General features: G+C 57.9%; 1 protein-coding gene across 1 annotated transcript in view; it reads right to left on the bottom strand.

Annotated features, from left to right (window-relative positions):
• Positions 1–479: 479 nt before the first annotated feature.
• The window catches only part of NTN3 (netrin 3), a 37,473-nt gene continuing 23,859 nt past the window's right edge, over positions 480–14,093 (bottom strand). Inside the window, exons 4-7 of the mRNA XM_075767349.1 lie at positions 13,408–13,557; positions 12,439–12,492; positions 4,933–5,007; positions 480–4,657 (exon numbers count right to left, since the gene is read on the bottom strand). Of these exons, the coding sequence (XP_075623464.1) occupies positions 4,329–4,657; positions 4,933–5,007; positions 12,439–12,492; positions 13,408–13,557 (608 nt within the window). The 3' untranslated portion in view covers positions 480–4,328. The remainder of the gene's footprint in view (positions 4,658–4,932; positions 5,008–12,438; positions 12,493–13,407; positions 13,558–14,093) is intronic.

The following is a 14,093-nucleotide window of genomic DNA, read 5'->3' on the forward strand; positions in this document are numbered from 1 at the left end:
GTGGCTGTGAAGCCCTGCAGGGTTTGGGTATCTCCAGATGCTTCAGCTGCCAGAGAAGTGGAGGTGGGTGGGGGCTTGGGGACAGCCCCCCACTTGGCTGATGAGCCCATTGAGTACAAGGAAGCTGTTTGGAGGCTGGTGACCCAGTCTTGGTGAGGTGGAAGAGCTCTCTGAGGTCCACCATCTCCATTGTGCCCAGACAGATGGACCACGACAGGCCATAAGCCATCGGTCCTTGGTGCACCAGGGGATGCTCAGAGCCAGCCCCACGGCACGCCCTGAACCCACTCATGTTCACATACAAAGCTGGGGGGGGAAGTTCCTGCAGAGCTCGTAAAACCCTTTGGGTCAGCACAGCCCCGACTCACAGAGCTGGGGGTGATGGGACAGAGAAACCCCTCGGCAAAGCCCCCCGGCTTCCCAGCCCACACGCAAACTGTGTGTGCACGCAAAGAAGACGCAGAATTAGGCAGCTGGTACTTATTAGACTCATGTTATTAAAAATAAAAATAAAATAATAATAACACACCCCAAACATACATATCTTATATATGTTACACTATGGTTCATAACATTCGTTGGCTTTTCTTTTTTACACATTTCACAGATACCACCACGTTGCAGGGGCACATGGGCACCCTTGAAGTGGTATTTTACATGCCAGATGTCTCAGCAGCCAGGCTCGGGGCACCCCCAGCAGCACAGCAGAGCCCACCCCCAAATCTGCACGGGGTGACTCGCAAAGGATCCCGCCAGCATCCTGGGCCTGCCCTGTGCAGTCATACAGTTAAATTATGAAGCAAACAGAAAAAGAAGATAAGGCGGCACGTAGATGTGTGTGGGGATTTAAATATGTATCTGGGAGCAGCTCTGTGTCTAAATTCCCTGGGCAGCATTGATTCTCCCAAAAAACCCACAGCAGCAGGCATCAGGCACGGCTGGGCAGGCTGGGGTCCCTGGCCGGGGTTGTCTCCCCAGGTGCTTGGTACCTGGCTTCGGTTAAATGCGGACAGAAGTGTGACCGCGGTGCAGGGTCGCGCAGCGTTGCACACGGGCTGGATGTGGTGTAGCCAGCCTTCCCTGCAAAGGGCTTTTCTCCAGCGAGCTGCTCATGTGGCAAGTGGGGCATGGACAGCTGCCTCAGCAGCATCCCTGTGGGGGTGGCACAGCAGCCCCTGGTTTTGCAGCCCTCCCCCAAACTGTGCCTGCGGTGGCATCTGTGCCCAGCCCTGCCCCGAGATGCAGAGTGGGACAAGCAGCATCTCCAAGCAACCCCATGGTGCCTCCACGACCGTGCTCGGCACCAAGCCCCAGTGTCCCAGGGACAGCTGAACCCGCGTGTGGGGGTTTCCAGCTGGCTGTGCCAGGCAGAGGAAGAGGAAGAAGAAGATGAAGTCTTGCTTTGGACCTTGGCGGTGACACAAGCAGGGGGTCAGGAAAACATCTTCCAGGCAGCAGCCTTAGTGAAGGTGCAGAGTGGCCTGCTCCAGTCCTTTGGCCAGGATTTTGGACATCCCCCAGCCAAAAGGGAGGGCTCCTCTCCTCAGCAGCACCCCATGGGGTATGTGGTGGTCCCTGCCCTGGTGTCTCTGATCTGCCCCAGCAGGACACCCGTGTGTGCTGGGGCACCAGCTGGGAGCCATCCCTCCTCATCAGCAGTCCTGGGTGGCAGAGCTGAAACAAGACGGAAGAGCCAGCTGGAGAATAAATGGAGAACTTCAACAACCAACACAAAAGTCCTCAAAGAATTTCAGGTGCCATGCTTCATGGGTAGGAGAAATCAGGTGCCAAAGAACACCCTGGGGCCTCCTGCCCCATCAAGCTGGGCAGAGCACTTTTTGGGGAGCACAGACACATCATGCCTCTCCTGAAGGCTGTACTTGCTTGGAGAAAACATGTGCCTTCTGTAGCCCTGCCCTGATAAGCATCCATGCCCTCAGAGCAGTGATGCCACCCTGCTCTTCCGTGGGCTGGGGCTGCTGAGAAGAGGGGCCAGTGGGGTCCCGCACCCTGTGGGGTGATGCTGAGCAGCCCTTGGGGTCATGGAGATCACACCAATGGGAACCCCTGCCATGCACAACCAAAGTGTGTTCCATCACTGACTCTTGCATGACAACTGGATATCAGGAAAAGGTTCTTCACTGAGAGGGTGGTCGGGCACTGGAACAGGCTCCCCCGGGGAAGTGGTCACAGCACCGAGCCTGACTGAGTTCAGGAAGCGCCTGGATAACACTCTCAGTCATATGCTGTGATTCGGCTGGTCCTGTGTGGAGCCAGGAGTTGGACTTGATGATCCTTATGGGTCCCTTCCAACTCAGGATATTCTATGATTCTATGAACTGGTGGGTACATGAGGTTGGAGTGAGTGTGAGCAGCCATGGGAGAAAGAGGAGAGCTGGGTGGCCCATGTACCTCAAGGTCCATCTCATGGCAGAGGCCAATAGCCTATGACAACCAGAACAAGAGGAACCAGGGATGGGAGGATCCCCTCAGGTCAGAAGGAGGGGTCTATGTCAGGAGTGTGGCACAGGACCAGCTCATCCAAGCCCAAGTGGTTCCACATACCCTTTGCCCCTCAGCTTCTGGCCTCCCCCCAGCTCTGCCTGTGCCCTGTGTAGGCACGCCAGCATCCATGCGACATGAAAGATGGCACTGCAGTCCCCCCCATCTCTGAAAAGCCACTTCCAGCAATTCCAGCAGCTTCACCAATGCACTGAGCTCCCCGATTAGGGCACCTGCATGTCCACACAGACATCCTCCAGTGACTAGATCCTCACTCCCCAAACTCTCCTGTCCTGAACCCCAAAAGTGCTCCACCAGTCTCTTCAGCTGCAGGCTCCAGCACCACCCTGGGATGCTGGAGCCCAGAAGCACCAGACCACCCATGGGATGGGGAGTCCACGCAAGCTGCCATGGGCTCGAAAGGGCAAAGCATCATCCTAAGGCACTGGAAGACTGTGATGTAGACTACAATACCTCGCTGAGCCATTCAATAAGCAAGGCAAGGTTCGTAGGGAAAGGAATATCTATTGTCCAATCACCTATTAGTCCTACTCATATTTATTATGCCAAGACCGCTACAACCTCAACATGGGAAGATACTGATGTCTGTTTGAATTGGAGACTAATACATAGTGAAGAAGAAATAAGGGACTAGAGGTGGCTCAACAAAAGCTCTTCGCTCTTCCTGCCACCTCTGCCTTGTGCATCTCCTCAGACAACTTTGGCCACAGCAAAAGTGGCCACAGCAGTACCTCCCAGGAGAGCACGCAGTCGGGCCAGCTCTGAATGACGCACACCAAGGCAGATGGTCACTTGGTGTTAGCTCAACAGAAACGGGTGGAATTATGTCAGTTGGTACCAGCTGAGAATACAGGGACATAGACCTGGGTGGATGGATGATGATACACGAGGCTCCGGTCAGCCTGTCCACTCCACCCCAGGTCCTGCTGGTGGACAGAGGAGGAGGAAATGGGTGTCTCCAGGTCTTTCCTGCTGGGTCACCTGGACTATGCACCAGGATAGGTAATGGCCAGGGGGTTGCGAAGTCTGTCCCTTTCTCCCTGGTGGACACAGCTCTGCCTGGTAGTGGCCACCAACCCACTGCCACGGCCTGACTCCTCCTCACCGCACTGCAGCATCGCATGGGTCCGGCCCCAGGCGACAGCACTGGTCCATGTAAGCCCGAGGTCACCAGAGAACCATGCCTTGCAAAAGTTCATTTGCTCTTCCTGGTGCAGCTCCTGGGGCTGGTCCCTCTGCAGTGTTGGATGGTTTCTGCTCAGCCTGCCCATATGCACAGCAGGATGAAGGACAGAAGACTCTGACCTCCTGTTCCTACTGGGCAAAGAGAAGAGCAGAGAGGGGCCTGACAGCAGCACATTTTCGGAGACCGAGGAAGAGGCAGGCCCTGGATGCTGGAGAAAGGACAACTGTCAACTCTGATGTCAACACCGGGCAGAACACTTTGTTAGAGGGAAAAGAAAAGCCTAGAAAACGAGCGCTACGAACAGCATGCCCAGAGCAGGGCACCAATCCCCTTCAAGCTCCTTCAGGCGACAGGCACCCATGGGATCTCGCTCTGCTTTGCTCCTCATTAAAGGTTTGTCATTACTGCGTTATTTTTAATACACACTTAGAGAAAAAGACCCACACGCACACCCACGCGTGCACACGCACACACAAAGGTAAACCATTGCCAAAATATACACTATAGACAGAAGAGTCCGTTCACACTATATATATGTACAGAGTCTCTGGGCACAGCCTGGCAGCGTGCAGCTGGGCTGGGGCTGAGCACGGGGTGGGATGGGATGGGTGGGAACCCCTCAGGGCTTCACGCACTTCCCCTTCTTCTCCCGCCGCTGCAGTTTCCGAAGGCGGCGCGTCCAGGCGTCCCGCCACTGGATGACCAGGCTGTTCTTGTCGGCCATCAGTCCCGGCCGGTCAGTGGAGTTTTCGCTGATCCCCATGACCAAGTACTTCTTGCTGATCTGGATCTTGGGGCACTTGCAGGACAGGTCTTTCAGGTGGATCCACAAGAAGTTGTCGCCGCGCTTGACCCGCTCGTCCCGGCACTTGTAGACAGAGAGGATGTTGATGGTGAACTTGGCCCAGTTGGCCACTGTCTCCATTTCCAGGATGTTCACCTGGACCACTGAGGGAAAAGAGGGGGAGGCATCGTGATGGGGGATGCTTTGCCTTGCTCCCCAAAGGAAGCTTTGGCAATGGGAACTGCCCATCCCCAGCAGCCCCACCTGCCTCATCCATTGCACCTTTGGGAAGGCTGATTTGAGGACCCCTCTCTGTGCTGGGTGCTCCCCATCCCCTGGGACATCTGCATCTCCCCCACCCATGGCCAGCCTGTGGCCGGCCCTCGGCTGCCCCTTGTGGCAAAGCCCAGCGTGGCCCAGGAAGGGAGGAGGTTCTTACCGTAGTCCTTCTTGCAGTACTTCTTCATGTTGATCTTGTAGTTGCCCTTGGCTGGCTTGCAGTAGGAGTCACAGTCTGCAGAGGAGGAACAGAGGGTTGAGCACTGAGGGGCTTGAAGCACGTGGGGTCCTGTCCTACCACGAGGGAAGAGCAAACAGGATGGAGGGGATGGCAGCAAGACCCAGCCTGGCAGAAGGTGGTGGTACCCCCTTCCCAGTACCCTCCAGAAGGCTCCTGCACCAGGGCCTGGGTTGCTGCTGGGGATGGGGTCTGGTGAGTCCAGCTGCCCCCCTGGCAGCTCACTGCAGCTGGGGGCTAAAATCCCAGCACAAACACTGACACCACATGAGCTGGGAAGAGAAACCAAGTGGCTTTGAGCCCATGAAGCAGACTGTGTCACCTCCTGGGCTTACGGTGATGGTGTTCTGCACGATAAATCAGTGGAGGGGCAGTGGAGGGAGTCTGGGGACTCTCCCCCAGAAGGGAATGGACAGGAGAAATACAGGTGAGGCAATGGTGGCCACCATGGAGAGTAGGCAAGTGCCTTGGCCAAGGAGAGTCAACCAGAACAGCTGTGGCTCTGCAAACCGGGGTAATGTGGGGAAGAGGGGACTCAGCGCCAACCATCAGCCCCACAGGGAGGGGACCCAAAGGAAGGTCTGACCCCAGGCCAAGGGGATTGTCATCCTCAGGGGCGATTCAGCCTCAGGGGCCAGGGTGGTGGGAAGCATCTTCATGAGGCAGCCCCTCCAGAGACCTGCACCTTGCTGGTGTCCCAAAAGTGGGGAAGGGGACTCAGGCTGGGGGGGAGCAGGTGGGTGAGGGAAGCAGCTCTGTTCCACCAGGTCGCTCCTGCTGCCCGAGCAGCCCCTGCTCAGGCTGCTCCAGCATCGCTGGGGAGGCCACCAGGCTGTACTCCACCCCACGGAGCATCCCTCCCCGCTGTCCCCCAGCTCTCAGGAGAGGCTCATGTCCTCAAGGAGGCTTTTTTCTGTGCATTTCTAAAGACCCCAGATTTGCATCTCAAGCAGAGGGAGGGCAGGGAATGCCTCTTTCCTTCTCCCCAGAGGCTTTGATCCCAACAATTGCCCGAAGCAGCCTGGTTCTCCTCTTTTCTTTCCCCCTGCCATCTTCCTTTGAACATCTCAATTTGTCTCTTTCCAAATGGCATGTTATTTCTAAGCCCATCTTTCTTCTTTTCTCTCCCTCTTGCAGGTTCTCTCTCCAGCTTGGCCCCGCATCCCGGGAAAGAGCCAGGAGCCCCTGAAGTTGTCTTTGTTTGCGGGTTGCCACAGTGATCACTGGGGATGGAGGCGAGGGTCTGGGGGAAGATGGGGAATAACAGCACCCTGTGCCAAGGGGAGGAAGAGGAAAGAGGAAAGAAAGAAGCCCAGGGGCACAAACTCGCCCTGGGCTCTGTTGCTCTCCTTTCTGCCTGGCTCCTTTTTACCAGGGACTTTGTGCTGCCTGTTCCAAATTTGTTGTTGATAGAAGCAGCACAGCATGAAGCTAATTCTTGGCAGAGGAGCTGAGCCCTAATTCTGGGCTCAGCACCCCCTGTGCCAGTGTGCTGCCCCTCTGCCTGGGCTGGCAGAGCTGCCCGGCCCCACTGCATCCCCCAGGACAGCAGTGGCGGCTGTGGAGGGGGTGCAGGGTCGCCCCGTGCTGGGTGGCTGCTGAGTGCACTGAAGTGCTCAGCCGCGGCACAGAAGGTGCCCCTGTCTGTTGCACCCTTGGGATGTGCTACAGCCCCATCCCAGACACTGCTGTATCCCTGGGATGTGCTACAGCCTCATCTGTGACACTGCTTTATCCCCAGGGATGAGCTACAGCCCCATCCCAGACACCACTGTATCCCCTGGGATACACTGCAGCCACATCCCTGACACTGCTGTATCCCCTGGGATACACTACAGCCACACCCCTGACACACTGCTCAGTCTTTTCCTGCTATGTGAAAGGGACTCCAAAAGGGAGCTCCCACCTTATTTTGGGGAGTGCCCAGCAGGACAGGTGCCCTTTTCCTGCCTGAGCAGAGCAGAGGAGGCTGTCCATGTGCCCAAGCAACCGCCCTGGCATGGGGTGGATACCAGGCACTTTTTGGGGTGCAGGATGTGCCCCTCCACACCCACCGCAAGGTCGCGCCCAGGTCCCTGGCCCCTTGTGAGCCTTCAGTGAAGATGCAGGACCATATGGGTTTGGGGTACTCCAACGCTGGAGCCAGAGCCAGGAGCTGTGCCACCGCAGCGGTTTGCCAGCGCCACGCCGTGCAGGGCCAGGCGGTGAAAGGAGGCGGCCAAGGGGTGTGGAAACCATCCTGCAGCCGGCATTGGTCATGGCTCTGCCATGGGCCATGGGGTGCCATGGCGGAGGAGGGCGGCACAAACCAGGGGGTCTGGCGGGAGGATGGCCAGAGTGGCTGCCGCACGGTGCTGAGGCCACACCAGTGCTGAGCCCAAGGGGATGGGGTGATGGGTGGTGGGACCGGGCTGGGGGCCAGCCTCGGCCAACTTACCACCCCCCTCGCTTGGGGATGAGGAAGAAAGAAAAGAAAAGCAGAAAGAAAATCAGTAACTGCCCCGGGCTCCTGCTTGTGATTAACAGCACAAACCCGTGATCCTACAGAGCCAGAAAATACTGTTGGGAATTAACAGTTTGGGATTAGTTTGGGGATTTTTTTTAACCTTGGTTTTGTGCTGAGGAACATTCCTCAAATATAAAATCAATTCCTGCTCAACTTCAGAAGAAAAAAAAAAAGACCAAGTAACTCGCAGCATTTCCCTTCCTTGCCTCTGAGCACGTGGCCTCCATTGCCACGTGTGGGGCGGCTGTGGGTGCTGTGGCTGGGGAAGTGTCCAGGTGAGGGGTGCAGGGCTGCTGCTCGGCTCAGTCTCCACCTGGGGGGTGGCTGGGTCCTGCCTGGACCTCCACAAACCGCCTGCCCCTGGGCACCTGGGCCTGTCCCTGCAGGGTCCCCCCACAGCAGGGCTCCACTCAGGGTCTCAGCCTCCAGGACACGGCTATGGACCATGGCTCCATCCTCCCATGCCCACCAGGATGCCACACGCCCGGCGGTGGCTCTTCCTGCAGGCAGGCACCAGGCACCCCGGCTGCGGCTCTGCCTGCCCTGCAAGCCCGACTGGGCAGCACGCTCTCTGTCCACCCCACAAAACCATCAGGAGAAGCTGGATGGCCATCAGAGAAGCCGCTTCAGGAGCCCCCCTGGCAGCTCCCACAGCACCTCCCACCTTCCCAGCTCTCTTTTAAACTTCCCAGACATGGTGCTACACATGCTGCAGGGTAATGGAAAGAAGATCAAGTTTAGCCTCTGCTTGCAGCCACCCTCCTGCTCACCCCTCCTGCCACAGCTGTGCAGTGTGACGGGGCAGCCCAGCCCTGTGGAGGGGATGGGGGATGGCAGAGACCTGCCACAGTCTGCGGCTGTGAAAGTGCACCCACAAACCCCAAGATGCCTCTGCATCCCCTGGGATATGCCACAGTCCCATCCCAGACAGGGATGCACTGGGATACGCTACAGCCCTGTCTTGGATGCTGCTCAGTCCCGTTTGTGTCCAACGGAGCTCCTGGCCCACCTCACCCCACTACAGCCGTGTCCCAGGCAGGACCAGCTCCTGGCTTCCCCCCTTGGCCACCTCCTGCTAGGGCCACATAAAGCCTCCCTGGAGCAACGGGGAGACCCGCATTGGTGGCAGACTCAGCAGATGCTGGCGAGGGGTGGGACCCTCCATGGACACCAAGGGGGACAGCTACCATGGGTGTGCGCCCACCGAATCGCTGCCTGCTAATGCCAGCCTGGCATTGGCCTGTGGTGCAGGCAGCAGCACCATATGTGTGGGCAATGGCTCTGCTGCCAGTGGCGAGCCGGCACGTGGGATGGATGGACAGAGCGGGGCAAGCACCGGGTGATGCCGCATGCATGTGGGAAGAGGTGGTCGGCGAGCCACCGGCCTGGCATGGGCATCCCCTGTCTCTGCGGGGGGAGTATGTGTGAGAGGCGGCAAGTTTGCACATCTGGTTTACTTCATCTTGAAAAAAAGAAGGAATATTTTGTTTTAAGAGAGATGTAACTTAATTAGGTGTTATGGCTGCAAATCTTTTACTGCTGACTTTGAATTCCTTTAAAGCCCTGTTTTGCGCTCCACAAGTTTTGTTAATTCTGCTAACGAGGAACAAGGATTTTTTTTTCCCACTAAGTGGAAAATATTTTAAGATAATAATAATAAAAATTAAAGAAGTGGACCCAGGACGTTTTGCTGCTGAGCCAGTTGGCTGCTTGGGCAAAGAGATCAAAGCTGGACCTCAAAGGCTCCAGAGGGTCAGAAAGGCAGGAGAAAGCTGGGAAGAGCGATGAAGAGGATGGCAATGTCAGCGAAAAGCCTAGACGCACCCGGGGACAGGACCCCAGCAGGGAGAAGGATGGCAGGAGAGGGGGAGCCCAGCACCTGAACCCGGCGGCCCCAAACAATGTCCCCCTGTTCCCACAGCCTGGGACCTGCGGCCAGAGGCAGGGAGGGAGGTGGGGACTTGGAGGGAGAAGGGGCTCGGAGGCTGCCTGGGGTGGGAGGACTGTGGGGCGCTGGGGGGCAGAGACCCCCCTCGGGGAGTGCCCTGCTTGTGGCAGAGTCTGGAGGTTCCTAGGGGAGAGGGGTGCAGGCAGCGGGGCAGGGTGCAGGCAGCAGGCAGCGTGCAGCACAAGCACACTGGAGGCAGGGTGTCCCAGGCAGAGTTGGGCAAGGCAGGATTGCCTGCCCCATCTCTGACCCCCACCAGCAAAGGGAGTAGCAGGACCCCAACCTGGTCCCCTGCTCCCCTGGCGCAGACTCCGGGCAGAGGCAAGCTACTTTGCATTAAAGATATTCGAGCTAGAAGCCAGAAATCTTAAAACAACAACCCCCCAGATAAAACTAGAGGCAGTTTGAGGCAGACCTGCTCTGCTAAAACAAAGTAAACACCCAGGTCTCCAGCGAGTGCCATTTATTTTTATGCAGCTGAAAATATCAGACATCACTCTAAGACTTTTCCTATTTATAAAGCACTGGAGGGGAGTCACCTTGATTAACTCTGCCCCATGTGTCACTCTGTTTGCAGTAAATCCGTCCAAATCCCCCTTTCCCTCCCCCCATTTTCTTCCTTTTCCCAAAGCCTGGTGTTCCCAGCTGCCTCCCTAGCAGCAGGCAGAGCAGGCAGGGCAGGCAGGGCAGGCAGAGCAGGCAGGAGCAGAGGTGGTGGTGGTCTGCCCTGTCCTGCGCAGCCTCCCCAGCAGCGTGACCATCACAGCTCAGCCCTTACGGTCGTCCCATCGTGCAAGACACGTAGCATGGAGAGGACCGGCTCTCCTCTGCTACCTCAGTGTGGAGTGAAACCTCTGCCAGATCCGTGCAGGGCTGCTCGACTCACGTCCCAGTAACACCTCCTGTCTCCTGGAGTCTCCACGGAGCAGGGCTGGGAGGGCTGAAATGTGCCTGTGGGTGCCGGGTGGGCGCCAGGCTGCGCAGCACTCCCAGCCCCTGCATCAATATGTGGGATCCGTGTGCACACGGGGCCAGCGCTGCTCTGTGAGGAGCTGAGCTACCAGCTTCCTCCCACACATCTCACCCCTCCATCCCCAACTGCACGCTACGCTGCTGCTGTAGCTCCATATCTTCAACACCTCTTGTCCCCATCCCCCTCCTACACCTATTGAGCACACTCGGAGCTGCACGTGTGCATGCACATGGCTGCAGGGGCCATGCTGGAAGACGTTCCCAAAAGGCTGAGGAGCACATCACAGGCATGCGCCAATCTGGGAAGGGGCTGTTGGCATTTTCCACCCCCCAGGCGAGGTGGCTGCACAAAGAAGAGCTGGGGAGAAGGATGCATGCAGGGCACTGGGTCTCCAAAGGAGCATGTAGGCTTCCCCAGGATGGAAGTAGCCCAGATGGGGCACGGGGAAGCTCCTCATTCAATATGGACGTGGGGAGCTGAAGGTGTCCCTGCTCTCATCCCAGGACCATGTGCCATGGGATGGAGTGGAGGACAGTGCAGGATGTCTAGTCCCCCACACTGGCATGTGGGAGAGGACCAAGGTCTTGGGGACGGCAGGGCAAAGGGTGGCTCGTGGAGGAAAGGGGCTTCTTTCCGTAGCTTCTCCCCCTTGGCCTGGCTTGGGATCCCTACAGAGGGACAGACAGTGGGATGGCTAGGAAGAGCCATGCTCCGGTGCCAACGGGACTGTGGAAGGATGGGGGTGCTAGAAAAGCCCTGCGACTGCCCCCTCGGACGCATGGCCATGTCACGTGTGCCTCCGAAGAGCTGGCCTGGCCTCAGCACAGCCCATCCACTCCCACTGCTGGTGACCACCACGTACGGCACAGAGGTGCCAGGAAGATAGATGAGATAGCAGGAAGGTGGCTGATGGAAGAGGGGCAGTCAGGGAGGAGATTTAAAGTGGCTGCTTTACCCTGCCAGGCCACATCCTGCAGCGCCAGGGAGGGCTGAGCCCGGTGGTGCAGGGTCCAGAGGCCCGCACACCACTGTGTGGTGCTATCGGATGTGCCGTGTCAGGGTGGGAGCTGAGGGCACCTTGGTGGGGCCCTGGAAGCTGTGGCCGGGCTGGCAGAGGGACCCTAACCCATGGGTGCAGGCAGCATCCCTGCACCCACCAGCCCCAGCCCCGAATGAGCCTCTGCAAGAGTGTGAGCAAACCTGCATCATGCGTGGAGACGTGAGCCTTGCTGCTCAGCCTGGGGACGCCAGGGTGGCTCTTGAGAAGCTCTAAGGCCAATGGCAGAAATGCCTTCATTGCCCGTGCAAGGGCTGCAGCCTGCCGCCGGAGCTGCCCCCCTCTCCCGCTGGGTGAGAGCAGCAGTGACATCGATCCTCCCATGGTCCCATCACCCTGCGGAGTCAGGGCGAGCAGCTCAGACCCAGACACTGCACTCCTCTGGGCCTGGACAGGGCGAGCCCCACATCACCCAAGTCCCAGGGGAAATTTGGCAGCCTGCACCCCTGGGCTCCTCAGCATGCCTGCAGCCTGCCAGACCCCCGCTGCCCTGGCACCACTCAGAGAGCCAAGGCCCTGTGGAGGTGAAGGGCACCAAGGACAAACCTCTTGCACTGGCACTGATAAAAGGAGATTAAAAAAAAACAGCCTCCAAGCACCCACTGAGCCGTAGATGCCACAAGCCCCCTGCCATAACCTGCCGAGGGGTGGCGAGATCCCGGCAGGCTGCATCCCTGCTTTCCTCCTTGGAGGGGATGGAGAAACCCCTTCCCTGAGACCATCAAACTTTTTCGGTCCCTTTCCAGACATATATAGGATTTCATATCTCGGGCATTTTTTTTGCCAAAATTGTTCGCCAAAATTTTTTGCCATTAATCTTTTTTCCAAAGGTTTTGGTAGGGCTCAGCCCTTCTCCTTGGTGTGCTGGGGAGAGGGTAGGTGGGATGGGACATCTCTGGGCAGGGCTGGGGCTGTGGGCTTGGCCCGGGACATGGAGCACTTACCTGCAGGTGCTTCTGTGCTGGTGACCAGGGAGGTGGGGTTGATGGCAGGGATCTCTGGAAGAGAAAGGGAGAGATGCCTTAAGCATGGGGGTCCCCAGCTCTGGGGGGCAAAGCCCTCCGCAAAGTGGGTTGCAGAGGCGAGATTTTGTGGGTCACCTCCGGCAGCTCGCTAAGAAAGATGATGGGATGAGTTTGACTGGAATATCACAGGCCATTAGACCTGGAGCTGCCCAGACTGAGCTCAGGAAATCGGGACAGGCTGAGATGCTGCAACCCCCAAGAGCCATAAGTCCCTGCTGCAGAGGACACATGCTCCAGGGACGGACAGACAAATGGATGCTCTGCTGATCTGAGTGTGCTCCATGCTGCACAGCACAGGGATAAGCGTGGGCAAAGAGGACACTTTTTCAGGACTCCTGGGGATAAAACCTGGGAGAAATGCTGTCCAAACCCCAAATCTGGGCAAAACAGAGGGAGAAGAGGCAGCCCCGCAGATCACCCCCACTGCCACTGCTTCAGCAGTGCCAAAGGATGCTGCAGGGAATGAGGTTGTTCCTCTGCTACTTGGTTCAAATTCAGACCCACTGCAAAAATAAAGAGGGTTTTACGCTGACTGCAGTGCATCCAGGAGCTGGCCTTGCCTCAGACCTGGCCACGCTCAGGGCTTAGCCAGGTGAGGAAGGCACCTTGCTGTAGCTGAAGGTGCGACCCAGCAGAGCTGTTTCAGCTGGCTGGAAGCACTAACCCAAGGGGTCTTTCAGAGAGTCTTGTGCTGGGGGGGCAAAGCATGGGTGCCCCCAGAAGGTGACCTAACTGTCCTACCTCAACCATCTCCTGGACAACAGCCAGGAAGATGGGCAGCCCCTCGAGGGGCTCAGCCTCCCACCCATCGCAAGCCAGCCCAAGGAGAGCATCGTCCCAGTGCTGGCGGGGGTCCCCAAGCACAGGTCAGGGCGCAGCGGCACTCACTGATGCAGGGGGCCACCGGCGAGCGGCTTTGCTGGTAGCCCTTGGCACAACGGTTGCAGGTGAGGCCGGTCACGCCATCCTTGCACGGGCACTGCCCTGTCGTCTGGTTGCAGGTCTTGCCAGCGGCGCCGACAGGGTGGCAGTCACAGGCTGGGTGGGAGAGAGAGATAAGATTACATGAGAGGTGATGCACAATGCAAATTCCAACCTGGGCCCAACGTGTCACCTCTGGAGAGGCGAGGAGGAGGAGGACGTGGGCCCTTCCAGTGGAGACCCCACAGCTCACACAGGCACCAGCTGGCTTTTGAGGTCTGGACACCAGTAGAACAGTTTCTTCCTGCCCACTTTGCAAGCAGCTGCTCTGGGGACAGTCCGGCATGCATGCAGGCAGGAGGACCGATCTCCATGGGCAGCCACGTGCCTGCTGCCAGCCCTGTCCTGTGCAAGCAAAGGGAGCGGGGCTCACATGGGGCCACGCAAACCCTTGTTCACGGCCAGGTTGGGACTGAGGGCATTGCAGGGACAGAAAGCTGACAGATACACGCCTGGGTCTGCTCTTTCCCCATCTCAACCCCGGGGTGATGCTCCTGTCGCAGCAGTAAAAGGCATTTTCTCCACTTGCTCCCCCACCTCTGAGCTCTCCAGTCCATGGAGCTGAACCAACAACTGAGCTTTTACGCAAACTT

This window comes from Balearica regulorum, chromosome 15, assembly GCF_011004875.1.
Source record: "Balearica regulorum gibbericeps isolate bBalReg1 chromosome 15, bBalReg1.pri, whole genome shotgun sequence".
Taxonomy (NCBI): domain Eukaryota; kingdom Metazoa; phylum Chordata; class Aves; order Gruiformes; family Gruidae; genus Balearica; species Balearica regulorum.